Raw genomic sequence first — 27964 nt, 5'->3', positions numbered from 1 at the left:
GTCATGGAAGATAGTGATAAATACTTCATGTTTATACTGTAGTGCTTAGTAATCTAAGTTTTGTAGAAATCAGTTCCCTTCCTTCACAAAGCAAACTATGTAATTGACCAAGTAAATAAACAAAAAAATTATCTATTGTATAATCAAAATTTGGCATTAATGACGACACAACTATTTAGCCCTTATGTTCAACACAAAGGCTGCACATTGTCTCAGTTCTCAAATTTTGCTTAAGTAGAAGATAGATGGTGTTCAGGCATTTTACACCAAGTCCAGCATCACTACTCACGTCTGCCTTCAACAGTAATCCTGAGTGTTGAAAACACATATGGACCGGAAAGAGATTACATCCAAAACTGGCTCTCCAATCAAAATATCTGCCATATTGTCATAACAAAATTTGACACTTTCCCCTACTTCACCCTGGTTCAGAACAGTTACATCTCAGTAACCGTTAGGGCCAGATCATAATTTAGGGGCTTATAACTCTTTTCCCACAGGAAGATGTTTTAAACCCTCTGCTGTGCATGAGTGGCACTTGGGAAAATGCCAAGGCACGCTGCCCCTCAGCCTGCACAGTGCAGCATGCGGACAGAGGGTCTGCACTGTGCTAAATCACTGTGCATTACCAATTCTTAGTGAATGCACGTAGCCTGGAACAGCTGATCTTTAACACCAGGAAGCTAAACCAAGCTAAAGAGTGATGCAAAGAGTTTACAGGTCACATTTACACCTAGCGTACACAGCTGCAACATCACTGATTTCAGCTGTTTTCAGCTTTCTCAAAAATCATCTGAAATATTCTCCTTTGCTAATGCATGTTAACACTTTGATTACATATGCATCAGAGCATTTGATTAATAGAAGCCCATAAGTGTGATTTCTTTGAACAAAATGCATGGGTGTGACTAAGCCCAAAAATTTACCTACACAGCTATTTCACATGGAGACACCATTTCCCAAACTTGGAGCTGTTTCCAGAAAATGCTTAATTGAAGTTTCATGTCCCCAATACAGGGAATTACAGCAGTTAGGCAAGTATTGCTGTAACAGGTCACACCAAAGTAGCAGTATTTGAGGGTGGTATAAATCAGAGCCAAGTTCCTCCACATGATGATGACCACAGCATGGAACATATCTGGGAAGGAGATAAAACATTTCTCTCTGCATTTTGGCTGCTCAGGAAGGTTTCAGTGTGGATTGGCTCACCATTTCAACAGACTTCTAATTGCATCAAAATGGGATAAAATTAGTTCTCTCTTCTGCACTTAGTCTGAGCTACCCACTTGTTGAGGTACTATTAACAGGGTTGCCATGTTTTCAGAGAATGAGGCCATATGCTAAGAACGATTGCCTTTCTTTGTCTTACCTTTAGGTGTTCCCTCTGTGATCTTCAGTGCGATTAGCTTTATGAAACAACTCCTCCCACACTGTGATGTGACTACAGTCTAACATTTCTCATTAACTTCCATCAGCATGACCAACAGTCTCCTGATCTCTATCAAAAGAAAACATTCCTCAGTACAACAAACCAAAATTACAGAAAGCAGTGACTTATCCTTCATGAGCACTCCCTTTATTTTATCAAGTGCTAAAACTCAAGTGCAATATAAAACCAGAGTAATTTTTCAAGATCTATTAATTCCAAAGGGTTTTTGGCAGAACTAATTCAAGAATCTAATTGTAGTTGCAGTGTTTTGAAGGGCTACAGCCTTCATTTACAGGAAAATTGGGAAATACCCCTGAAGGAGTGTTGCCCTCTTTTGAAGAATGAGACAAGAACTTCCAGAATTGGTGAGGGAAGCAGCGCTTCAAAAGGAGCCCCCAAAAGGAGGAGTCATTCCAGTGTCCTTATACTTTTTTTTATTCAAGAAGTAATGAAGCATTTTACAGAAACAGATCCCAGAAGCTACAAAAATTATAATAATGGCTGTTTACTTACCTAAGGGATGTCTTTCTTTTTCTTTTCTCTGTCTTATACTTGCACAAATATTCCATCTCCATACAGAAGGCAGGTAAGTCTTATGGAAAGAATAGAGCATGGACCTAGACCTAAGAGAAGCCTACAAACAGCCAGGCAGGCTGCCATGAAGACCTGGCTAAGTGTTAATTTTGAAAGAAAAATGATTTGTGGTTACAAATAGCTTTTCAAACACCTTCCTTTTGTTATGTTACCTTGATTGTACACTCTGATCTGATCATATAAAGTCTGTGCTTCAGGGAAGTCTGTAAGTCCATGTTGTTCTTGACAGTAACAACAAAAGGATCCTACTGGCAACACAAAATAAAAAAAATGCAGAGCTACATGCTAGTTAAAACATGCAGAACTTGCAGGGCAATCCACTAGTTATATTTTCTAATGTTGCTGTTGGAAAAACAGTTCATGTTCTTACTACAGAAGCTGGATCAGAACAAACCAATGCAATTAACTTCTGAAAATAGTGGACATTTCTTTGCTTGAAGACTAGGCTTTCTTACTTTTTATTTTCTCCCAGTGGATAGGACCTTTTTCAACAACCTTGTTTTCCACAGGTCATTTCAAAGAGAACCAGAGTAATAGATAAGATGCAGAAAATTTTTACATTCTGGGTTCCTTTCCTAGGATCCTAGGAGCAGGCTTTTAAAACGGATGCTAAGCTTATGAAATGTATATTCCTTTTTAGAACTACCGCATAAGAAGACAACTGCTACTCCATAAGCTACAAAAGAATCAAAAGATACTTTTCCCCTCTAGCAAGAATCTAAGTTTTAGAATTCTCACTGTAAAAGCCCATTCTTTTCCCAGCAGGGCCCAAGGAACAATTACGGTGCTTCCTAAGCCACCAGAGGAAACACAGTTCATCAAGAAGAGTAGTAGTTAGATTTCACAGCAAGGAAGTTCAAACACACATATAAAAATAAACTATTCCCTCTAGTGAAAATATGCAACCCCTTTTACTGCAGCATCCAAACAAGGGTAAAAATGTTTTCCAACACTATGAGAAAACCAGTTCTAGCTGCTTCTTAATGCAAAGAACATGCTTGTTTTTATCATATTACCTTAACGCCCATAATGGACACCAGCAGAAAGCCTTCCTAGGTTTGGCAGCCTTCATAGGGGAATAAGTGCAAGCTATTTAAATGATTCATCCTAAAACCACACAGCTGATCATCACACCTCCCTTAAGTAATAAAAAAAAAAATGCCAAAAGAAAGCAAATAGAGAGGAAAATGTAAGACTCTATCGGTATTAGACAAATAACAAGATCACAGCCTTAACAAAAACAAATTTCTAGGCATCCTCTCTTCTATTCTGAACCTGTTCCTATTTCTCTTTCTTCTGAACTTGTGCCAACTTGTGTTGCATGAGTTGCTTTTAATGTTTTGCATGCCTGATATTTATAAGTGGAAGTTCAAGAGCTGTGAAGGTGGTCTCATTCTTCTCCCATCGAAGGCAAGGGTAACTTTTCTGCTGTTTTCCTAGATTGGACAGACTTACATAGAAAATGCAATACAGAGCTGAGACATTCTTCATGACTGTCTTTAGCCTCCAGTTCCCAGTACCTCTCCTCCTTCCTCACCCAAATCCATCTCTCAAAAATTTTCAGAACTGCATGAAGACCCTTCTTGTGTCCCACAGATTTGTCTGGTATGGGGGATCATGGAGCTGGACCCTGGCCTCAGCACTCCAGTTCAGCTTTGGAAGTGCACCCTAGCTGAGGCCACTGCTCACAGAACACCAACAGTCTTTTGCTTTTATCATAAGGGCTTTGAAAATGTGCCTGGAAAATGCGTCACTTTGTTCACCAAACCCAAAATTTTTCTTTTCTTTGCCTTTTTCAGCTCAAAAAAGCTTGAAAAAATAATTGCAAATAAATCCAAACTAGATTAAGTGCTGATCTATAAAGTCAGTTAGTGACAGAACCTGAGCGTGTGAGTAGCCTGGTCTGTGAGTGCAGCAGCAGTTTCATATCCAGCTGTCTTCACTGCAATGCCTTTTCCATCACATCATCAGACTGTGTTTTTTCCCTGCTACATGCCCTGGTTAATGATCCTGGAACATTCTAATTTCTGTTGAGCAAAATTAAATTTCAAATTTCCAAATTAAGATAATTCTAAATTATTTTATTCCCCTCATGCCTATTCAACAGAAACCCCATCACACACATTCTTTATCAGGTTTTTGTTCTTAGGACTATCACTGTAGAAACACAAAAAGGAAGACATCCTTTATAGCTTGCTTACTTCAAGGAAAAATAAACGTTGGTGTTCATTAAGTTGGAAACATCAAGCCCAGATCTTGTTGTATTAATATAAATTGGGGATGTCAGTGAACAAATAATAAAATTCTCTAAATTATGTTTTTCTACAACTGCACCAGCTGTCTCCATTTGAAAAATCTGTGCCATAGTCTTTCACAGCTATGAACCATAAACAGTTTCATTTCAGCTCCTCTTAAAGAAGAAATGAACAAAAAATTGCAGTTCAGCTTTGGAATTATTTAGAATGCAAAGGAGAAGATTTTTTTTATATATATCACGTTGCAAAACCAGGTTCACATGAAAATGCAACTCCTGCTCTTATTTCACAAACAACGCATAGACGGCCCAGCCATATTTTGAAGACTTGCTATCACACAATAACCTGAATAGTCATAGATTCTGTAATACAGGTGAGACATAGCTCATGATGCTCACTGTTTTTCCTGTCATACACTGAAACAAAGTCAGCAAGATGGGAAATGAACAACAGGAAAGCAACAGTAATTTTGTCCTGCCTGGGAAATGTGGCACTGGACTGCCTGGACTAAAACTTTTGTTCTTTTCACCACCTCCTATTACTTTTGGGTTATTTACTGACTACCCAAACTCCACATAATTCACAAATATGGATCAAAATCATTGACTAGTTTTGATTTTTTTCATGGTAGTGCTACAAGTAGGTGTTTCTTCTTTTTATGTAAAGCTGTGGCAGACACAAGTTCAAATCCCTCATTTACCAAAAGGATCTGACTCTACATCTTCCAGAAAATAAAATCCCACCAGGCTGCAGTTTCAGAGGGGAAAATGAAGATGAATAGTGCGTTCTGCCTCTTTCTCACTGCTGTTCACTTTATTTACATATTTCCTGGTGTGCAAATTAGGCTTCCTGTGTTTCAGGCAACTACCTTAATCATAAGACCACACAGAAAATCAATGAGTGCCCTGTATCCAGCTGAATATCACAAATTTGGGACAAACTAAGAAATCATTAGAAAGCGCAGAGTAGACACTTTCTTCCTCCCGCCTGCCTTAGAATAGTAACTTTGCGCTTAGGGCATTTTCACCCATGGTGCAAGATACAGGTTCACACCCTGTCACCAGCCTAAGTTAATTGTTCCTGTGTCACAAATGAACTCCTTTGTCCCTTCCCACTCCCCAGAGTTGGGTGAAATCACTCCAATGCAGGACTGCAAGACAGTCTTTTGCTTTTATCATAAGGGCTTTGAAAATGTGCCTGGAAAATGCGTCACTTTGTTCACCAAACCCAAAATTTTTCTTTTCTTTGCCTTTTTCAGCTCAAAAAAGCTTGAAAAAATAATTGCAAATAAATCCAAACTAGATTAAGTGCTGATCTATAAAGTCAGTTAGTGACAGAACCTGAGCGTGTGAGTAGCCTGGTCTGTGAGTGCAGCAGCAGTTTCATATCCAGCTGTCTTCACTGCAATGACTTACATCCTTTCAGTGTGTAGGTTGTGCTCTACCAGCAGCAGTTACCTAAGGTAACCCTTGCATACACTGAAGCATGGGTTCTTTTGCAATCAGTCCACTTCAAAGCCAATGTAGCTATGCTTCAGCAAGCCTTCAAGATAAATACATGCACTTAAAGTGGACGATTGTGTTTAAGCTAATTCTACTTAATGCCATAACTTCATAATAAGAATATATGCCAGTGGGCCAAATAAACATAAACATGATTCAAATTGTTTAGATCCACTTGCTTTATAATGCTTGACAACTGTAACTAGATTGATTTAGGAATTATGTTTTTATTTTGTAGCAACTTTTCCCAAAAAGGGTAAGGATTTAATTGTTGCAGAATATGACAAGTTTATAGCTGCCAAATACACAGTAGAAATGGAGACAATCCAAGACAAGCAAGGAACCCAAATACTTACAGATTACCTACATGACCCTGTCTTAATCACTATGGCACATGAATGAGAGTATTCTTCCATTTTGGAATAGGTAGAGATATATTTTAAGATTTTGTGGTGCCCATTCTTTTGGGCATAAAATAATCTCACAGGCAAAGTATACATGCCAAAGGGAGGAGTGAAGCCACAGAAAGCAGAACTATTTATCATATGCTTAGTCTTGCATTGAAATATCATTTTAAAGAGATGTTAGCAAAGATTTGCTATAAAATGCAGTTTTTACATATTTTCAAACATTCCTGAATGATGCCATCCAGCATCACACAAAAAACGAGTTAATGTATAGAGTGAAGTTACTAGAAGGGATCCATAATAATGACACTTCATTAGTCATAGTCACTCATAAAGAAACACAATAAACCAGCAAGTCTTTTAAAAACTAACCAGTTATTCATTTCCTGGTAAGGGCTTAGGAAAGATGAGAAAAAATGTTGAGAGCCAACAAGGATTGCTTGTTCTAAAAAGCTTAGGAACCACCTATCTAAAAAATTACATAGATTAAAAAAGTAGGACACCCATTCTGGATTTTTGAGGCATATTAAAATATTCTAAAGAAAGTATATTTAATGACCTGCACTCTTAAATAACAGAGGAAGGTGATCAGCTTACATTTGTTTTCAGACAGACAAAGTAATGTATATTTATGAAGTACAGATTAGTCTCTTACACCTTCTGTACAGGCACAATCACACCAGGAGAGACCAAAAAGGAGGGTGGGGACATAACAGTGGAGGAAGAAAGAAGTCCAAGTAAGTGCTGAAAACTAGGCATGGACTGACAAGAGAGATGGGGCAGTCTGGGAGCTGTGGTCCTCCTCCCTCCTACTGCCATCCATCAGATGAAATGCATACATAAAGTCATTCACACAGTTCAGAGAAGAGAGCACTTGAGACTTAGTGGAGTTTGGGGTCCTAGAGACAGAATTTCTGGTAAATGGTAAAATACCTGTTGCAGAGAGCTCAACAGAAGACCCTGAGGCAGGTTTGGGTATGGCAGGAATGGGATGACTCGGACAATACACAGAGGATCTTAAGTTTTAACATTCAGAGAACTCTATCTATAGGCCTCTTCAAACTGTAATTCACTTACTTAGAAAATCCGTATGAAATCAAGTCTAGAAGTATCATTATTCTTATTTTATAGAGAGGAAGTCAGCAAAGGCAAGCAAAGAAATTATCTTAAAGCCAGTGAACTACTGTCAGAAAGATTGTTCTTAATCAGTAACAATAAAAATGTGAGCTCCAGGGCTTGTTCACAAGAAATTTCTTAGGCAATTGAGGCCAAAAAAGAACTTGACATAAGCAGTTACAAAAGGGGAAGTATAGATATACTCCGAGGGAAAAGAAAAGCAACCCACAGAAACTGAAGATCAGATAACTGCCCAGCAAGGAGCTTACAAGACTCTTACAAAAGTAAATAGCATGACCAAGAACATACTTGTTTCAAGATTTATTAAACTGTTTTAACTGAGGGACTGGTAATTTTAATCTACATGAAGTGTTGTTTGAAATAATTATTCTGATTCCACAGTGACAATGTAGAAGAGGAAAGGGAAAAGGAGGGGAGGGTAGCTGAGAGATGACTAACTGAGCAGCAAAGAGAAAAGAGAAACAGTATTGCCTGGCTCTTGGTTCTGAGTTCATCCTCGTTGCCATGCTATAGTCTGGAAAAATTCCAAGCCCTGAGAAGTGGAAACAGAACAGGTAGATTGAAACATTAGGAATGCTTAGCAACTCCTTCGTATTTTAACCTCATCCTTACACTCCAAAAGACAAAAATATCACAGAGAAAAAGGAACTGAATTATGATTTGATTAAATAGAATGTAAACAGTAATTTGAAAACAAAGGGCGATGCAATTTGTTGCGTAGTCACACAACATTCTTCTTGGATTTGAAATCCACCAGCAGCAGTTCCACCCCTTTTGAAAGTGCAGCCTGACGTCTGGGCTGTTCAGCCTGAGCAGCTGCTGGAGCTACGAAGCCTTTTTTCATCTGCTGCCAGGATGGGAGTGATATGGCTTCCCAACCCATCTAGGATCCTATGTTTTTCTTTTCATATTATCCTCATTCTGTTTCAGCAGACTACTGCAGAAAGAGAACTGAAGTTTGTGGTTGTAGTAAGTAGATTTGTTTTCTGTTTTGTTGCAGGGAATACAGGGAATCTGATATGGCTGTTGAATCAAGCAAGGTGTGCAGTTGCTTTGCATCTTTTTAGACTTAGAAGTAACTACTGCTGCCCTTTTGCTTATTGAGTTTGAAGACTTTACTTAAAGAAGATAAAAATGCCTCTAGTTATAAGAATTTTCATCTCCTAACCCCTAGTAATTATTTCAAGATAAGCAAACAACTTAGCTTTGTGGTAGACGCGTAGTACACAGGAGCTAAAACATCGGAGGTCTAAGTTTACCTGTTCTTGCTTAATTTAGCTGACACTCTGATGCATAGTCCGAGAGCTGGTGGTTATGGCCTACCTCCTCTGCGCTTGGAAGCTGAAGCTTATGATACTACAGAAGTTACCACAAAAACAATAGTATTTTCCATTTCAGAATAACTGAATTGACACAGCAGCATACTGAGAAACAGAAAAGGGCTTTTCTACTTAGAGGTTTGAGATACATGCTGCATTAACCGCAGTTAGGTTGAAAACAGACTGTAATCTTTTTTTGCTAGGCCATTTCTTATTTTAAAGTAACTAGACACTACTTTGATGTTACTTTCCCCAAAACCACAGGTAAAAGATTAATTTAGTGAAATAGTTTGGATCGTGAAGGTTGCATCATAGTCCTTTTCATCTTAATTTCTTTTTTTAATAAGAAGTATACTGATAAAGAATAGTTAGTCTGAAGGGATATTTTCAATACGAAGTTGTAGGGATTGGAATTCACATTTATAAATAGGAGTTTTAAGGTCTTCTTCCACCTTTCTCTATTAGAGACATCACGTGCACATACAGATAACAGACAGAAGTACTGTCTCTAAAACATATCATCTAGTTCTAGGTAAAGTGTTTAATATCTTGTTGTCAGTTGGCTGCACCGTAGATGTGCCACTTGGAGAGAAGCCAGAGTGCACAGGAAAAACCAGTTTCTATTCCTGCTGAGGCTTACTGCTCTATCAGACACTACACACAGCAAGGACTCAGTGCTAATTCCAGTAACGTTCTGTGTATAGCAATATACTTGAATGTTGTTTCAATGATAAGATGGAGAACTGGACACACAGATGAGATCAGGCAGTCAGCAAGCCTTGGAGAATTAACTCTCTGAAGGAAAGGAGACTTCTATGGAATTGCAGCTGTTATTGTGTTCCAACAAGCAATGGCTTTGCAGAAAGAGTTACAGGAAATGCTCACCACTAGGAGACAGAGGCTTCCTAGCCAAAATCAGCTGCTTACCATAGCTATGCAGCCACCTTCCCCACCTACCAAAAAAAAAAACCCAAACCAAACAGACCACTTCATTTGTTTATAGGGCAGCTTATCACAATTAATATTAAAATAATAGGTAAATTTCATGTAAACTGTCTTCCTTTTATGCCTGATACTTTTTCTCAGACTGACTAATCTGCCTAAAAAGTAACAACAGGTTTAACCTTTTTATTAACATGCACCTCTTTTCTCAAAGCATGGTTTCTGTGTGTTTGATTGAATTTTGCCTTCTGAACTCACTGATAGAATTTTCATGGGAACAGAACTGCTAGCATAAATAAATAGGATATGAATTGGTCCCAGAACATTTCACTGATGTAATGGGATATAATGAGGGTATGAATACAGTCAAGGTAAGTCTAAAAGGCATCTTTCTGAGATAATTCAATAGCCATTTTCCAGCTGTACTCTGTAAGTTGCTATGTTTTCACCTGAGAGTATTACTCATTGTGAAAATGTGTCATAATGACTTTTTAGAACTTTGTTAGCAGCATTGCACAACATAAAATACATTTGCAGGGGAGAAAAAACAGACAAATCTTCCCTTTTGGTCACTTCTGGAATTGTGCTATGCTCTGAGCAGGTGTCTTGCTGTCTCCTCATGATTTCTATCTTTGTGCTGATTCTGTGCATTTTGATTATTGGACACAAGTCCTTTTGGCTGAAAAGCTGGAATGCAAGCCAGTTTGTCAAAACGCTATTTTAATTTTCTTCCTCACATATAAACTTTAGCCTTTATCATAATTCTTGTGCACTGAATTTAAACTAGATGTAAGAGAAGAAAATAGAAAATACGTAGGACCATTGGGTATGCAAGTTGAAAGGAAATACCATTTATTGCCTCTGTATAAAGAAGTTCTGACTTGTAACTTCTGCATCCACACACGCACTCATTTCACCTGTCATATATACAAAGAAGTATGGTTTCTGAGGTACTGTGATTTCATCGTATCTTTCTTCTTGTAACTCAGGACAGGAAGTGCTGACTGAGCTTGTTATCTATTTGTCTAATCAAGCCAAGCCATTTGAAACCTTGACTAAACATGCGCATTATTTCTGCATCTACAGTTTCCCTGAACTAGCAGCATGACTGGTTCAATTTCTCTCTTGCTTCTTCATTCCTATTGCTGGCTTCAGAATAAGAAATCTTTTTGTTTGAAGTTGAGTCTGTCAATAAACATGTCTGTAAGAGGCTCACTATTATTCAGAGGCATATAATTCACTGTAATTCATGGCATTTCTGAATGAAAATGTTATATATGCTACACAAGCCATATTTTCAGTTTAACCTCCCCTCCGCACAAGTTTTTCTCCAGTATGATTTTTCACCTGACAACAATGGAAGCAAATGCTGGCTAAAGTCTGAGTCATGTGGCCATTTTGCTCTGAAGTGATCACCCTCTCAAAGTTACAGAGAGTGAATGGAAGAACCCAGACACCACATCAGGCTGAAGCTGTATTAGAGCTGAAGGACAGGGTATTTGGTAACTATCTATCTATTGCTTTTGAGACCTGACTGAAGTGAAGCACTTCAGATAGAAGTGCTGAAATGAGTATACCAAACAGGTGTGCTTTGCTCTTTTTGTGTACATCCTTCTTGCCTTCCCTTTCTTCTTGGTTTCTAGTGTCTTTTCACCTTATGGTGCCTCCTCCTTCCTTTTCTCTCATCCTGCCATGTTCTATGTCTTCTGAACGGTCAGGAAGGCAAGCTATAGGCCAAGAGTAATAAATGCTGCAGCACACGTATTTTCAAATGAATGTGAAGGATCAACTCCTTTTTAACAAAATCCAAATGATGAATGCTGAGAAATATATATTGATGAGCAAGGCCATCTTTGTAGGGATACCTTCTCTTTCCCTAACAGTATCAGTTGTTCTAATGAAGAAGACGAACTGTCAAATAGACAAGCTCTTCTTAAAGTTTTAAACTAAAAAAAAAACACACCAGGCCCCTAAAATGTAGCTGACTGTGACTGAATGAGTTAGCATTTTAGGTTAAGTGGTTGTTCATAAGGTCATTGTTTCATTTCCAACTGCAACTGAAGCAAGGGCATTTTTGGAAGTGGCAAGCAAGAAGCAGGTTTGAGCACAAACAAAAATTAGTTGGCTGAGAAGCTGAGAGACTTAGTCCTTCAGCTCCTAAAAACAGGATTCTGCTCTTAGAAGTATTTGTTTCTGTCTTGCTGCTTCCAACTTAGTGTTAATATCATAGTTATATGTCACTGTGAGATGAAGATGCAGAAATACAAACAAGGAACTGTACTTTTTTCTGTTTTGTGTGGACTTAAAGAAGCTGTGCAGTTTTTTAGAAGAGAACACCCTCCACTGCTTCCATTTCTTAAGATTACAAAATGAGAAAATATTCCCCTTTACATCTTCTGCTCCCACATATATTTGAATATCTTTTATCTCTTTGCCCTCTTAACTCTGTTTAGGTAAAAAGCTAGTCCATTCTGGCTTACTGAAAGTTTTTAGGAGTTGACTGTTGTGAGTGAAATATACACTGAGGGTTATGTTGCACATTAAGTACAAAGGATTATAAACCAATATTTAAAATTTATCACAATTTCAGTATTTTTTCACTAATAAAAAGGGCATATTTATTGGCCAAGCATTGACCTCTTGCTACATATTGTCTAAAAAGAAATAGTAATTTAATCATGTCAGTCAGTTTAAGCAACTGTCAGTTACTCACAAAAATGCTTTTCTGTGAAGCTTGATAATTGAACAAGAAAGTATGCAGCTACACTGTAATTGGGAATTTAACCTTCATTCTTTACAGAGGCATCATCTTGTCCAGAAAAGCTAATGAATCCTACCTGACACCTATATATGTCAGCATGTCAAAACACCAAGGAAATAAGCAGTGACACAAAAGTCCTCCTCACTTGTTCTTCTTGCATGCAACCGAATCAATCACCAGACAATGTAGCTCTTTACCTCTTCTCCTGTTCACTACAGGTGCACTGAGAAATTATTATAGAGAACCAACTGAGTTCCAGATTAGTAAGAAAAGACATGTACAGAATTAAAAATTGCATAGAGAAGCAAAAATAAAATATTTAAGAAAGATTTTATGGACCATTTTGCTGTACTTGAACTAAAAAAAAAAAAGGTGTTGTTTTTTTTTTCTTAAACTGTGCAATTTCATGTTGATCGACATGCTGTTGATGACAGTGAAAAAACCTCCTTGATTTGCTGAAAAATATTCATTTCACGTTGGTCACATCTTCAGTTAAATTCAACTAGCAAAGCAAAAAAGTAATAAGCAGTTTTCTACATGGTTCTAATGGTAACATCTACTCTAGCAAACCTTGCTGTCCATTGTAGAAAATGAACAGAAGGAGAAAACCTGTTATATTTGCCTTTAAAGTATAGTATTTTCCATCTCTGAATTACCTGTTCTAGCAGAGGTTTGTGCATATTATTACAGAAGGCTGATGAAAAGGGTGTGTGCTGTAATTAAATAATTTAGCCAAGCTGCTTGTGTTTACTTTGAAAAATATAAACATAAAACACCTCCCAGTGGGAGTGGCAAACTAACTAGCGTGTACAAACCTTTCTGATGTTTGGGCAAGAATGATGTGGCTTAATGAGGCAATGGACAGTATGAATTATAATCAAGCTATATACCAGTGAGGTATTATGGAATAAATGTCATTTTATGAACAGATATATCGTGTTTCCACACTGTTATTTTATTTTTTAAAGTCAGGAATCAGGTTGGTTATGTGAACACTGATACAAGGAAAGGTAACTTTTGCAACAGTTTGGATCAGCATCCCGGAAGATTGTCTGGAGCCCTGTGAATTTGTATTCCAGCATTTCCTTTCTTGTAAAACTTTTGTGTACTTCATTTTTCTAAGCTCACATATGACACACTTAGGAAGGGTAATTCAGAGTTTTTCAGAACTATTTAATCTAGGGTTGGCACTTTCTTTGTATGCTGGAATAAAAATACAAAAAGGCTCATTTTAGTTTTCTGATAAAAACATACGATTGAATGTATCACACTAATATTCACCATGCTGGGGTGTCCAGGATAGGAAAGTGACCAAACTCTTTGCTCTCATTGAATTTAACAGAAGAAAAAATCCTGCAGACTTTCAAAAATATTTTCATATATGTATGTAAAAATATTAATAGATATTAAGTAAGCTAACAGTGTAAATGTTTATACGTATTCATCTTTATACTTTAGGACGATTGAGAAATCAAACATAAGATCCATGTGTACATGGAATTACTTTTAAAGATACTGCTATGAAAAAGAAGTTACCAAAAGTTTCAGGTGTCTATGCCGAAGTCATTAAATTCTCATATAACTGGTTTAGTATTCAGAGGTGCTGAGTGTCCAAAATTCAGTCAGATTTCTTGTCTAGGTGCCTAGCTATGGATTTAATCTCAGCATTAACACCTTGACTGATTAATTTTATATTCTAGGCAGAAGAATCATCAGGCTCATGCCCACTAAATTCCTGTATAATTATACTTAATTTTGTGTGTAAAGAATGTACTCCAATCCTACCTGACTAGGTTTTTGCAGACTCTCCAGTATTTTCATTTGAAAAATGGCACTGGAAGTATAACGCATGCTTGACTTCTAGCTAGGTAAGAAAGGAATGTTAACAGTAATTAACTCAATTTTTACTGGTAACTTTGTTAGGTTTTCCGACACGGTGACCGAACACCAGTTGTAAACTTTCCAACTGATCTACACAAAGAAAGTGAATGGCCTCAGGGATTTGGACAACTTACCAAGGTATGTTGATTTCTCAGAAGCACTTATATATGCTACTAAAATAGGAAGTAGGCAGATTTTATGTGTGCCTCAGTAATATTAGCAAATCCCAAGTACTGATAGTTGGTATTAGCAATACTCTGTAATTCATAAACATTTTTGCAACATTATTCACCCAACTACTGTTAAATAGAAATTTTGCTTATCACAGCTTTATAACTACCTTCCTAAAAGCAACAACTTCCTGATAGTGTGTCTGTATTCAAATAAATGACAGTTTAAACACTGTCTGTACTCTTAAAATCTATGAAATTCTAATGACCATTAAGCACTGACAGGGTAAAGGAAAGACACCTGCCCACCAGGTCAGGTGATGACTCCACATCTCAACATTTGACTGGCAACTACCTACTCAAAAACAAGGGGATTCTTGCAGGACAAGGCTGCTTCTGGCGACAATGAGTCTTCTAATAAGGCTGCTTTCAGCCCAGGGTTTCACTAGGATGCACTGAACATACTTCTTGCTCTGGCATTTCAACATCAAGCCTTAGCTCTTTAACTGTATTTGACATATGAAATTCTGGAGCAAAGAGAGGCCAATGCATTTCCTAATAATACTTCATCATGATGCAGAAGCATGAATCAGACACACTTCAGCATTTACTGTTTGAAGTGAGGCTTGAAAGATCTGTAAAATTCAGACACTCGGACAACATATTACTATCCCCAGGTACACAGCTTATGTTGTAAGAAGAAAAAAAGTTTCTGCTTTGACACAGATTATTTTGAGAGCTTTCTGCTATTTTATTATCTTTTTAGCAACAGTAGTAAGAATGTACTTCTCTGACAGCTAAAAGTTAAAAAGTTCAGCTCACAGCTTTGGAAATGAATAACAGAAAACACAGTGTGCAATCTAAGACAGCTGCAGGCACACCAAGGCAAAGATGGAAGAATGTTACTTAAGGCATGAAATGCAAGCCACATATTTATCAGGCTGACCAAATAGCAGAGCAATGACAATAATAAATACTAGGTTATCAATCATCCTTTCTCATCTGGCACTAACTGGCATACTTTTTACAATGTTGATTATGAATAACTCCAGGAGCATCTACAGAGCTACAGCACCGTGGAAACTGTATTTGTATACATTCAGACACATTGCCTTTCCTGTAGCAGATGTTGGGGTCTTAGCATTTCAGAACATATATTTTTTTTCATAGATATAAGTGAGTATTTATGTTAAAAATTCTAGATCAACAACATATACAGTGCATTATACAAATGGTTAATGATCACTTAAAAACTGATTGCTGAAGACAAAAACTTCAACACTAAGATTCTCCAGTCACCTTGATCTAACAGTAATCTGCATGCTTGCCTCACAGACTGGAATGCAACAGCTATTTGAACTTGGACGGTATGTGAGAGGAAGATATTCCACCTTTCTGAACAGCACATACAACCGGCAAGAGGTATACAGAACTGTCTGGAGGACTTTTGTCCGGTATTGCGGTAGTATGGACTTGTGCTAGTTAAAAGCACGTCATCATATTCATTTCATTAATGGAAAATATAATGTAATAGAAGAACATTTTTGGAAGTCAGGCTTTTATTCCAAGGTAAAAAACATAGACTAAAGTCTAACTTTCAGTTCTTACATTCATTTTGGGTCTTCCACCACCCAGTTGTCCAGGACTGAACAGCTCCACACCAGCAAAATAATTTGGAATTTATAGATAGTGAGCCAATGTTGTTCTACCCTGTTGAAAGGTGAATGCATATCTAGCCATGTGATGGGCCATGCTCACATCTTTCATCCTTTGAAAGGGAGGTCTAACCAGTTGTTTGGATGTGCTTTTCATAAGGTACAGATCCATTGTGGGGAAGATACCACCACCGTTTGGTCAATACATGAGGGATGCATTGATGGGAAGGCATTAAAAAATATAGCTTTGTCATGCTTCCAAGAGAGGTTTACAGTCCTGAGTGCCTTCATTCCTGAGGTATAGCAGATAGATCATAGAATCGTAGAAACATATAGGTGGGAAAAGACCTTTAAGATTGAGTCCAATCATAAACCTAACACCGCCAAGTCCACCACTAAACTGTGTCCCTAAGTGCCGTGTCTACATATATCAATTTCCTCTGAATCTCAGAAGATGGAGAGCTTCCTTCTTTTAAATCATGCTTTCTTATTCTTTTTAGTTCAGTCTGAGGGTTAGATTCCAAATTGAAAGATTCTTTGGCAATTCCATTTATGCAAATGAAGTAGGACCCTAGAAAGCTGAGTTCACCTGACTTTATGCAAAAATATAAAACTGAAAACCAGAAGCCAGGATTCATGAGTTGGGTAAAATTTCCTTATTATTTTTACTGTTTCCATTTTATTTTTAACTCTTTGCCATTTTATCTTCAGTTTTACATCCAAAGTACAGATTATGATCGCACCATTATGAGTGCCCAGTCATACCTTTCTGGCCTCTTTCCACCAACTGGCAGCCAAATTTGGAACCCTGAGCTTCTCTGGCAACCCATTCCAGTTCATATTTTGGAAAAATCAACAGACCGGGTGAGTACTGGCTGGACACTTCCTACAATGCCTTAAACTTTCCCAGAAGCAAAAAGGAGAAAAAAGGGGGAAAAAAAGCTCAAAAATATTTTCTATTCTTTTTGAGTTCATTCTAATAGAAAACATCAACTGCAGCTACTGGCTGACAAGCATGTCATAGGTCAACTGCAATAGCTGCATGAAAATCCTCCTCCTGTAGTTGCAGAATAGCTGAATTGTCATCCACACTACCATTTTCTTCAAGGTACAGCTCTAACATTTCCCCTGGCAAGGATAGTTTTGGACAATATTATAGGGAAGTTGCCCTAAACCTTTATAGAGAACAAGTGCTTTTTTAAGCATCAATCAGCTAGGCAGACCTCCCCTCCTTGGCAAGTTTGTACCATAGTTTAATCAGGAAATGGAATTTCCATCAGCCACTGTAATGACCTCTCAATTATTACTTTCCTATTTGAGTAGCACTTACGCACCCTAATTACAGACAAGGGCCCTTTTATGCTCAGTGCTATACAAACATTTAACGAAACCCTAACACTTGCCTTGTGGTTCATAATAAGAGCAGACCTACCTGAATAATAAGGCTTGTAGAAGTTTTACTATATGTAGCTCACTCTGGCTGGTTCAGGTTTAGATTTTAATTTCACTGGCTCCTGTGACAAGGACTGTGTAAGGAACAGTGTGTTGAACAAGGACAAAAAGTCATTGTGTAATGACAGAAAGGCTAATTTTCTTCTGGCTTTGAGGACAGAAGTTGACTTTAAGGAAATGTATACAGAAACCCTATTAAATAACTGCCTGTCCAGTCACCAACATCAGAGGAAGGACTCTGTCATTAGGGGGTGGCCGTACCTGCCTCTCATTGGCATTCCTCCATTCTTGGAGGCCATGCATGAAAGCAGGTACAGAGAGAAAGGGTGTCCACACACTGGATTAGGCACCATGTGATTCAGCTTGAAGTTTGACTCTGTCCCTCAACAGAAAAGAATGCTGTCACTGTTGTTTAAATCTGGGACACCAGGGGAAGTTCTTTTACCAGAAGATGAAAAAAACATCGAAGTGGTCAGAGCTTTGGCCAAATAAAACCTCAAAGCCCCTAGGGGAATCACAGCGCAGTGCAATGACCTGTTTGGAGAAGGCAAGCTCATTTCTAGGAATCTCTAGTACCTCATCACTCTGCAGCTACTTCAGGCGTGGGTATTGATGTTTTACTGAAACACACCTCTGGAGCAACTCAAAACTCCTATTAAATACGCAAACCACCTGGAAAAAACATTGTCCCCTTGTTAAACCAAGCAGATGTTTCAGGATGTTTTCAAACCCTACGCAACACAAAGTGGGAAATCGAGGCCAAGTACAGCCCTGTAAAAAAACCTAATCACAGTTTATTTTTCAGCCACGGAGACCTATCAAGACGTGACAGGCAACAGTACTGAGTACTGCTTAATGAGGCCAAAGGGAGTGGCTTAATTAATAACACCTAGACGGGGATAATTAAGCCATACAGCAAGAGAAGCATTTGTTATTGTGTAATTAAACAACATTCCCCAGTTTCATATTGCAGCTTTGAGCCTTCGCCTTCCAGTGTGCTGCTGTTACAGAAAAAGTGCACCCTTGGAAATCGGCGCCACTGAAAGTGTGCTAGTGTCAGTTGGTGGCTGCTGCAAGCTTCACATTGGTAAATCAAAGAGAAAAGAGAAGCACTGGAAGTGCAGTCTGGTAATGTTCACCCCAGGACAGGGTAGACCTTCTTGCACATACATAAGCCACAGATATTGAAGTTAACCACTGTATATTAAGTTAGTCTCTTGACATGATCAGTGTGGTTACAGGATAATATTGGTAGTGCTGGCTCTAGTGATGTGACATAAAGTGCTGAATCACCACGAGCTTATTTCGCTTATGAAAACTTTTTACTGACACTTTATGCTGGGTCAGGTATCATCTGTCCTTCTGCAATTGGCATAAAGCATATTTGCCAGTGCACAGAGTTTGATGGACACATATGCATTTACACATGGTTCAGATCATGTATGTACTTCAGGTGACCTCGTAATGCATACACCTGGAGTTATTAAAAGTGAACCATACCCCTAAACGAGAACAGAGCCATTAGGCTCACAGCTTTCTGATATTTCAGGAGCACAATTTATTTGTCACTCTTGTTTCAAGTTCTGTCCATTAAGTAGTACTTCAAATGTTTACCATAATATGCTGCTTTCCTCCAAAGAGATGAGAGCAGGATGTGCATATGCAGAAGCAATTCAGATTCCAGTACCAGGTGGAGTCAAGCTACATCTGGGGGTATACAGAAATTAAGAGGGAAATGATAGCTTTTTAAAATTCCTGATCATGGACCCTGATCTGTTTCTCAAACCAATCCCCTGACAGACATGCATAATTGCTTTTTGCCAAAGTCAGTTAGATTAAGGGAAATCAAGCTATCATAGCCACAAGTAACCACTTGTTACAGTCAAGTTGCCACAGTCCATTGCTTGTGTTAACCGAATTCATGAACAAGGTACCCAAACAAACCATTATGGAGTAGCTGCAGCACAGCCATGAATCTGTCTAACAGATATTACATCAGCAATATCAGCAATAGAAAAACCATAGGTGTGTTGATTAATACTAGAAATATTCTAAGTTTTACTTCTCTTGTTTCAGAAGCTGCATTTTCCTCTGCCTGACTGTCCCCGTTTTGATGAACTTCAGAATGAAACACAAACATCTAGTGAATTTCAAAGTAGAATACAACCATACATGGTAAGACAAAATAAAAAGGAAACAAAATCTAGGAAGAAAGAAAGTAACTAAGATGTAGAAGTTAAGGAATTGCATTGTTTCCTTTTGCTAAAATGCAAAAATAAATAAATGAAAAAAATCCTGAGGACTTTCTTAAAATCAGAAATTTAGACCAATAAGGTCAAAAAATATGTCTGATATGCTTATGCATTTCTCATATTTTTCTATATTATTCTTTTTAAATGTGAATTTAACAATAATTTTCTGAGACTATTTAAAGCTGCATCTAATTAAAGTACCATGATCTGACGGCAGAAAAAATTTCTGGGTGCAGCAACTTCCAGTTTTACAGGGTGGTACAAAACCAATTCTAAAAAATCTGGTAAATCTGAAACTTGGGAAGGTTTATGCCTTCCTACTGTGACTTTCTGGAGTTGACACTACAACACTACACTACAACAGAAAACTAAAGCAAGCCCAGCCATGCAAACCCCCTACCTTACATAAAGTTGTCTGGGATGCATTTTGGATACATCATAAGACATGTTTCTGTTTCGGCCTTGACACAAATCTTCACAGTCAGAGATTCAAAATTTCCCATGCCAGTGCTGCAGCAGGATGTAGATACATGGATTGTATACCTGCCTCAAGCAATCATGTTCTTGTGGATAATAATTGCTCTAGACAGTAGTTACTATGGCTCTCTTGTTTGCCTGCCATGCACTTTGTAATAGCACTACTGCACAAATAAAGCAGGGGTCTCGTGTTCGTCATACCCTGACCGCACCTGTACACATTCTCTCAAAGTCACTCCAGGCTTACTGCTTGGGGTAAACCCACTGTTTTCATTTTTTGGTTTATTTCTAACTTTCTGCTAGCTCAGCTACTCTGGCCAGCCTCACCTGCAGTGGGAGGTAAATTATGACTTCAGAGCTATCCTCTCTCTCAGCTACTAGTATGAAACAGGTAACGTGGGAATAAGGGATATTAAGAAGTCCCTTTATTTTTCTGTGGTAGCACGCAGCAAGAATCCCTAAGGGAACTGTTGTGGAACTATTATTTTGATATTCAGCTCCCCTTCAATGGCAGAAGGAAAACCTAATTTCCTTTTCAATTTCTATTTGCCTCATTCTGAATATTTGACTCAGCTCTCTTTAATTTTCTATTTTCTCCTTATCTTTTTTCTCATGTTCCTTTTCCATTAGTGCTTTCCTCTTCTTTATATCTGAAGGCTTGAAGTGACTGAGGTAGCCTTCCGGAGCAGTCAGAGGTGGGAGAGAAGAGTGCAGCAGAGAGACCCCAGACTTAACCATAGCAGGGCTGAGAAAAAGCAGTGTCTGAAATAGAGATCAGTACCTTGAAATGGTTACAAAATTAAATCTGCAACCAAAATCTTCCACTACAAGGGTTTCACCTGTCTAAAATTAAGCATGACTGTGTTGTCAGGTTGGGTGGTAATGAGACTGTATGCATATATGTTCCATATGTATTGAGTATTTGTGGTATAGTCTTCACTTTTTTCCCCCCAGGATTTTTTGCAAACAATGGCAGTTAACACAGGACTTGAACTAAATAATCTTAAAATAATGGACAATTTCCAGCTCTGGAATACATATGATACTCTACACTGTGAGGTAATAATAAGGCAATAGAGGTTGGGAAAGAATATAACTCCTAAACTGGGTTTCAATTAAACCATGGCAATGTGGTTTTATAGGAATTAGTTGCCTTCTCTCCTGGATTGCCTTTTTTAATTTATTTTATTTTAATCTAAGTTCTAATTTAGTGCATTGGTAAAAAAATAACCCCAAAAAACATGATTTACAGCTTGGGAAACTGTAGTTTCCATTTGATGTTTTATCCTGAATCACTAGTACCAAAATCCATTCCCTTTATTCCCTCATTTTCCTTCTCAATACGCTGCTATAGAATTATTTGCTCATGCTGCCTAGGATATATTTATGATTTTTAACAGGAAAATGAAATTATTTTCTTTAACTTATCAACAGGTAAACACCAAAATACTTAGATGTTGAAAATGAGAGGTAAGATTATGATTTATCAGCTAGAAAATTAGGAGATCATGATTGCTACCAGTGAATAAAATCAGACTGGCCGCAAGCATGGGATGATTCCATTTGGCCCCAGTCATTAGCAGCAGCACATGAAGGCCGTTGAATATATCCTCCACACACTGAGGCACTTAAACACTATAAGACACTGCCACTCTTAAATGACTGGAGAGTGACACTTGTCTGTAAATGGCCAATAATGGAACTGCTATCTGGACAACTGTATGGAAAATGCAGGAGAAGTTGGAGCTAGGTTATACCCTGAAGACCCAGAGGAAAGGAAGAGGATAAGATTTATGTCTGCTACCTTTCACTCTAGCAAAACCAAACCATATATCTCTATTAGCAAGAACACATTATCCCTACAAGGGAGCGCCTTCATACAGGTGTTTCCCCTCTTCCCATTCACCTACTTCAGGCTAATCCCCATTCCCACAAAATGTATTTCAGGGCAAAGAAATGCAGGACAGCCTCAGAGAGTCTACATGTACTAGTGTGTGGCTGGGGAATAGGATGATGGAAACCAGTAGAAGGAAAAAATATTATTTTGTTTTCCTTTGTCACTAGGATATTCACAACTACACTCTCCCTGTATGGGCCACCAAAGATGTAATCAACAAGATGGAAAAACTGGCAGAATTGTCCTTATTATCGCTATTTGGGCTTTATAAAACAGAAGAGAAATCACGACTACAAGGAGGTAAATCAAAAAATTCATAGCTCTCAGGAAGAAGGACACGATGCTTATAATAACATGTAACATCCTCTCACTTTACTTATGCAAAATTATTGATACAGAACCTTGACTTGTAACTATGGAGATTGGATGCCATATTAAGCATGAAAATGTGCTGAATGCTGGCATTTGCATGGATGAGATATTGAAACAAGGTGTAAACATTGATGTCTTTAGTTATCCCATTGTTTTTAAGGGATTAGGATTTTAAGATATATTATAGAAATGCAAGGGGAAAAATCAAGCCCTCATGGGTATGCCCATTACTTGTCTGATATTAGGTTAGATTACAATTAAGTTCTGTTTCTTCAACATTGTTTCTAATTGTTTCCTGGTGTTTGTTCTTCTGTTTGATGTACTGGTTATTTATTGTGCCAAAGCCTTGGTAACACATTGGTAGCTCTCTGAGACACTGACATAAAGCCACTCCAAAACAGTCTGATCAGAATAGAAGATGAGAGATTCAGGTTATTTCTATACTGCAAGAACTGGGACTACTGCTTATCTCCAAAATTGGGGCACAAGCTATGCACATTTGGAGACTACTTCAGGACACAACCCAGGCATTTATCATATGATCCCTAGGTGTCCATGAGCGGGAAACCCAACCAAGTGAGCTTGAATACCTGCAGGCTGGACCATTAGGGGCTCGGCTTTGTAATGCACCTACCCTGCAGCCTAGACCCAGGTAAAGAATTATTAGCAGCCTCATCATCTAGGCATATACATCACTGGATTAAGCCATATAGTAATTACAGGCTCAGAACTGCCTTAAAGCCCATGAGCTGGTAGCTGGCCATATCAGGTGGTCAGGACTTTTCTGCTGTTCACAGGCATACCAGTTATGCCCTCTTTCCCTAGAATGGCATAAATTGTGCTACAGGGAATTTCTGCTGCCCTTACCCCATTGGCTTTAGAATATCTCTGGTCTGGAGAAAGAGTACAAATGAGCACTGGAAAAATAAAGAATTGATACTGTGTGACTTGTTGGAAGTAAACAGTTAGAAATATTTCTTCAGGATCTAGAGAGGAAAAGGCTGGCACAGCTATTGTTATTGCAACACTCCAAACAGACAAAAAAATGATGGAGAAGAGGTCTCAGCATAACGAAACTGGAAGTGTCACCAGCCCCAGTTCTCAGGGTAGTTCTAGATGATTTCCTTTAAATCCTGCCACTTCACTTGACCTGGATGATGAATGATGTATTTCAACTCTGTAATATCTTCTCTCCAGCTATGAACTTGTAGTAAGCTAAAAAATGAGTATGAGGCCTGAGTAGATGTCTCTATTTGATACTCAAAATCTTTTCCCTTTTTGGTTTCTATGCATATGTTATACCTTCATTTTCCTCTTCCTTGTCCCCATCTTTTTAAGGTGTCCTTGTGAATTATATTTTAAATAGTATTAAACAAGCTGCCAATTCTTCAAAACCAAGAAAAATGGAGGTCTACTCTGCAGTGAGTATTCTAATCTTTCATAAATCTTGCTATGACTTTACCAGTAAAAGACCCTTAAAGAGAATAATCAGTCTCCCTGTAAGTTAAATGAAAGAAATACAGTTCAATTCAGCTAACAAGCTGAACACCAGCCAGTACAAGAACACAGCAGGAGCATAAGATCTCACCTCGGTTTCAGTTTCAGTCAACCTCTACTTGGTAAAGAAAACTATGTATTTTATAATTCTTTTTTTCTGCAACTTAATGGTGCAGTTTCTATAAGTTGCATCTTTCCTTAAGCGCTTCTAGCCCAGAGGTGCTGGCACATAGCAGAACTTCAGCTGCTCCTCCAAACCCTTCCTCTGCTTAGAAAGGTACGATACAGCTGTGGAATCTTTTTTTTTTTTTTTTAAATTTTAGAGGACCAAGAGGGCCACTTGGGTCAGACCAAGATCCACTTAGCTCGTTCATTATCCTGTCTCTAACGATGGCCAACGGCAGAGAAGAATGTGAGAACAATGCCAGCAAAGAGTGATGCTTCCCCTGATACAACCTTCCAACAGTCTGTGGCTTAAGGACTTCCTGAGATAGAATTGTGTCTGTGTGTTTAATAGCCCTTGACAGACTTTCTTCCATCAATTCATCTAATCACTTTTTTAATGCATTTATACTTTTGGCCTCTGCAACATCCTGTGACAATGACTTATGTGTTAAAAGAAAAAAAGCACTTCCTTTTTTTTTTTTTTTTGAAACTTAATACTGATTTAGCTCCTTCCTAATATTTCTATTGTGATAAACAAGAAATAGTCATTCTTTATTCACTTTTCCTGGGTCACTCATGAATCTACTCTTTTCTGTCACACCTCTTCCATCTTTCCTTTTCCAAGATGGAGTCCTACCTTATTTAATCTTTTCTCATATAGAAACTGCTCAATACCTTAAATTTTCCTTGCTGCCTTTTCTACATTTTCCAGATCCTGAATAATAATTAAAATGTAGCTGTTAGACTATTATATAAGCCTAGCAATTATATATATGAAGATGCTTGCAAAATTTAGGCATCAAGGTGTTTGGACTTCCTTCCCTCAGCTCCTCCTCTTGGGATACCTGCTATGGGGAGAGGAAGAGACTGCAGGTGGGTGGGTAACAAATTCCATCAAAATAAAAGCAAAACTGAGATTTTATTGCATAAGTCCAAGCAAGCAAGGAAAATAGTCTTTGAAGTGCAACTATTTGTCTGGTATATTATCTAAAAAAAGTACTCGTATCTTCATGAGAAATGCCATAGGATATATTCCTTTATACTGCCTTAATCTGACCTTGGAACTGAAAACTCTCCTGAAGGCTGGAGCAGCAAAATGCACTGAAAAACTACATTTATTTCTCAGACCACATCTTGCTTTCCCCCAGTATGTCTGTCTCCAAAATATTGCCAGATGATGTAAGGCGCATACTGCAGTAACTCTTTGGAAATGCCCCCTGCTGTCTGTAGTAATCTGTTAACATGTTTTTCCCAATGTTGAATATACTGAATAAGTTTTTATGGTCAAATTTACACAGGTTTTGTTTTATCCTGATTTTCACTCCCTCTCTACTCTTGTCTCATTACTCTGGAAAATGATAGTTGACTTTTCAAGGATGGATTTTTTTTTTTTCCCAATAGCATGACACCACAATCGGGGCCCTCCAGATTGCTCTCAGTATTTTCAATGGAAAACTGCCACCATACGCGGCTTGCCAGTTTTTTGAACTCTACCAAGAAAGCAGTGGGCAAGTATCTTCTTATCTATGCAAGAACAAGGAGTGTTTGGAATTTGATTCCCCCTTCCCCCAAATCATTTTCCTCTCAAATATTGTGAGGAGATACAAATTAGTTTTAAACTGATACTTCACTGAGCAGTCCACAGGCACAAAGTTATATTAAAACCAGAAGAAATTGTTTGTTGGATGTGCATGTATCTGTGTGCTTTGAAAGATAGGAAGAAGAGGAAAACATGCCTTACCAGCTGGAAGTAAATGGTAAATTAATTTTTCCTGCTTCTTTAAATGATAGCAACAACATTTCCAAGATATTTCATAAATCCCAAGGTAAAACAGTTGGCTTAGAAGAGCTTGGTGCAGTTGACATTCAAGAAGCCTTCAGACGGGCCTTTTGAGCTGACTGGTGATCTGTGCAATAATGTAACCAGCGTTGGCAAAATGGGCTCTGCAGATGTCTTTCACAAAGCCTCCACTGTGGAAGAACAGGTTCTAGAATGGGATGTTAGAGCCTATTTCCAACATTCTGTCTCTAAATGGGAAACCTTTTATTTAAGAACATTTTTTTAAAACCTTTTTGATGTTGTCAATCAGGCGATATAGCATTGAAATGCATTATCGGAATGACTCTTCAAGGGATCCTTACCCACTCACTCTGCCAGGATGCACCTCTTCTTGTCCACTTGAGAAGTTTGCTGAACTAGTTTCTCCTGTGATTACAGAAAATTGGTCAAAAGAATGTGGGAAGAAAGACAAAATGAAAGGTAGTGTAACAGCTCTGTATTTTTTATACAAAACATGGAAGCAGAAATAGTATCAGTGGCTACAAACTTTGTACCTTTCACACAGTAGATGTATCTCCCTTTAACAGGTGTGGACCAGCTTTACTACAGACAGGGAAAGCTGACAGAAATTACATTTCTCTGAAAATGTGAAGAGTAGACTTGCCCACTAGTGTGAAGGCAGAGCTATCATTAGCATACTCACATAAGGAGCTACCTAAAGGCCATGGCCAAAACTAGAGCTCCACTTGTAGAAAATTTCTGACAGAAATATGGGTGTGAGTACTATGCAAGGAGTCCTGTGTATGTTGGATGCATTGGGCCTTCTGTAGATGCAAAGCAAAAATGGCTTGCATGTGCACAGTAAGATCGATGCATCTGTATTTCTGGCATGTGTACTATGTATTGAGGATTACTTAACCTCCACTGCACACATAGAGTGCAGTGGATCCACGCAGATATAGCAGCCCTTTACCTCGGACTACCAACAGCTGACAGCTGATAACCTCTTCCTGCGTGAATATTATTTTCAGGAGGGAAGCGAAGAGCAAGGCAACACATGCTACTTTCCAATAGTCCTGGTATTTCCCCCTTCCTGCACATATTCAGTGTTTTCCTGATGAAACTCCTCGTTTGCATTAACTACACATGGTCCCTCTTGCCCTGTGAAAACCTAGGAGTAAGATTTACCCATGCACAGGAAGCTATTGATGCATTCCCAGGGTTGATGTATACACTTTTATACTTACGTTGCATATGCCAGTAAATGCAACCCATGTCATCTTGCCAGAAATATGAACAAAATATAACTATATTTCCATGGTACATATTTGTAATTAGGCTGCTATCTCTGTATCCAAAATTATATACGTTTATGTCTTTCATTAACTCCCTTTTCCTTTATTGTTTTTCCTTCACAGATATTTTTATTGGATTTGATGTTGCTGTTGGCTTGTTGTTCATTTTTGACCTTGTACTTCTCTACCTCCTTTATCATTATGGACGCTGCAGGCGCAGAAACAATTACCAAGACATTTAAAGGGAAGGTAAAGAAATGAGAGAGAGCAGATAGACATCAAGCTATCCTTGAAGTTGCTTATATCCATCAGTTTGCTCTGGCCAAATTCATCTCCATGGCATATTCAATAAACTTGAAGAGCTGAGGTATCTGAAGCCTTGTTCCTAAAAGACTAAATATCTGCAGTGAGAAATACTGTAGAAATATGGTATTGTTAAAATTTTATTTTGTAGGAAGACATAATTACTCCACTTTCTATCTTTAGGTTTTCCACTACTATTAATCACTCTTGGGTCAACCAGGGGGTGAAGGGATGCTATTGTCTATGCTTTTTTTTTTTTTGTATTGCCTATTACCATTTAGCCTGCTACCCTCTCTTACCATGCTCAATGAGTCTTTCTTGAAAACACAGACTGTAATATTTTCCTTACTTCTTATAAATGGCTACTTTGTTGATGCGCAGGAAAATATTTTCAGTGAGCAGAAGCTGCAAGTACTGTGTGA

At 38.2% G+C, this 27964-nt stretch overlaps 1 protein-coding gene across 1 annotated transcript; it reads left to right on the top strand.

The window, feature by feature from the left end:
• The first annotated feature begins 8179 nt into the window (after positions 1-8179).
• Positions 8180-27537, top strand: LOC104053734 (prostatic acid phosphatase). The gene is made up of 11 exons (XM_009515207.2): positions 8180-8293; positions 14270-14365; positions 15733-15819; positions 16764-16916; positions 19581-19679; positions 21188-21292; positions 22298-22430; positions 23841-23923; positions 25566-25672; positions 26255-26424; positions 27363-27537. Exons 1-11 carry the CDS (start codon positions 8180-8182, stop codon positions 27479-27481), a joined length of 1266 nt encoding a protein of 421 aa, XP_009513502.1. The 3' UTR covers positions 27482-27537.
• The last annotated feature ends 427 nt before the right edge of the window (positions 27538-27964 follow it).

This window comes from Phalacrocorax carbo, chromosome 2 (genome assembly GCF_963921805.1).
Source record: "Phalacrocorax carbo chromosome 2, bPhaCar2.1, whole genome shotgun sequence".
In the NCBI taxonomy this organism is placed as follows: Eukaryota; Metazoa; Chordata; class Aves; order Suliformes; family Phalacrocoracidae; genus Phalacrocorax; species Phalacrocorax carbo.
The sequence above is the reverse complement of the archived record's forward strand: the minus strand, read 5'-3'. Positions and strand labels throughout refer to the sequence as shown.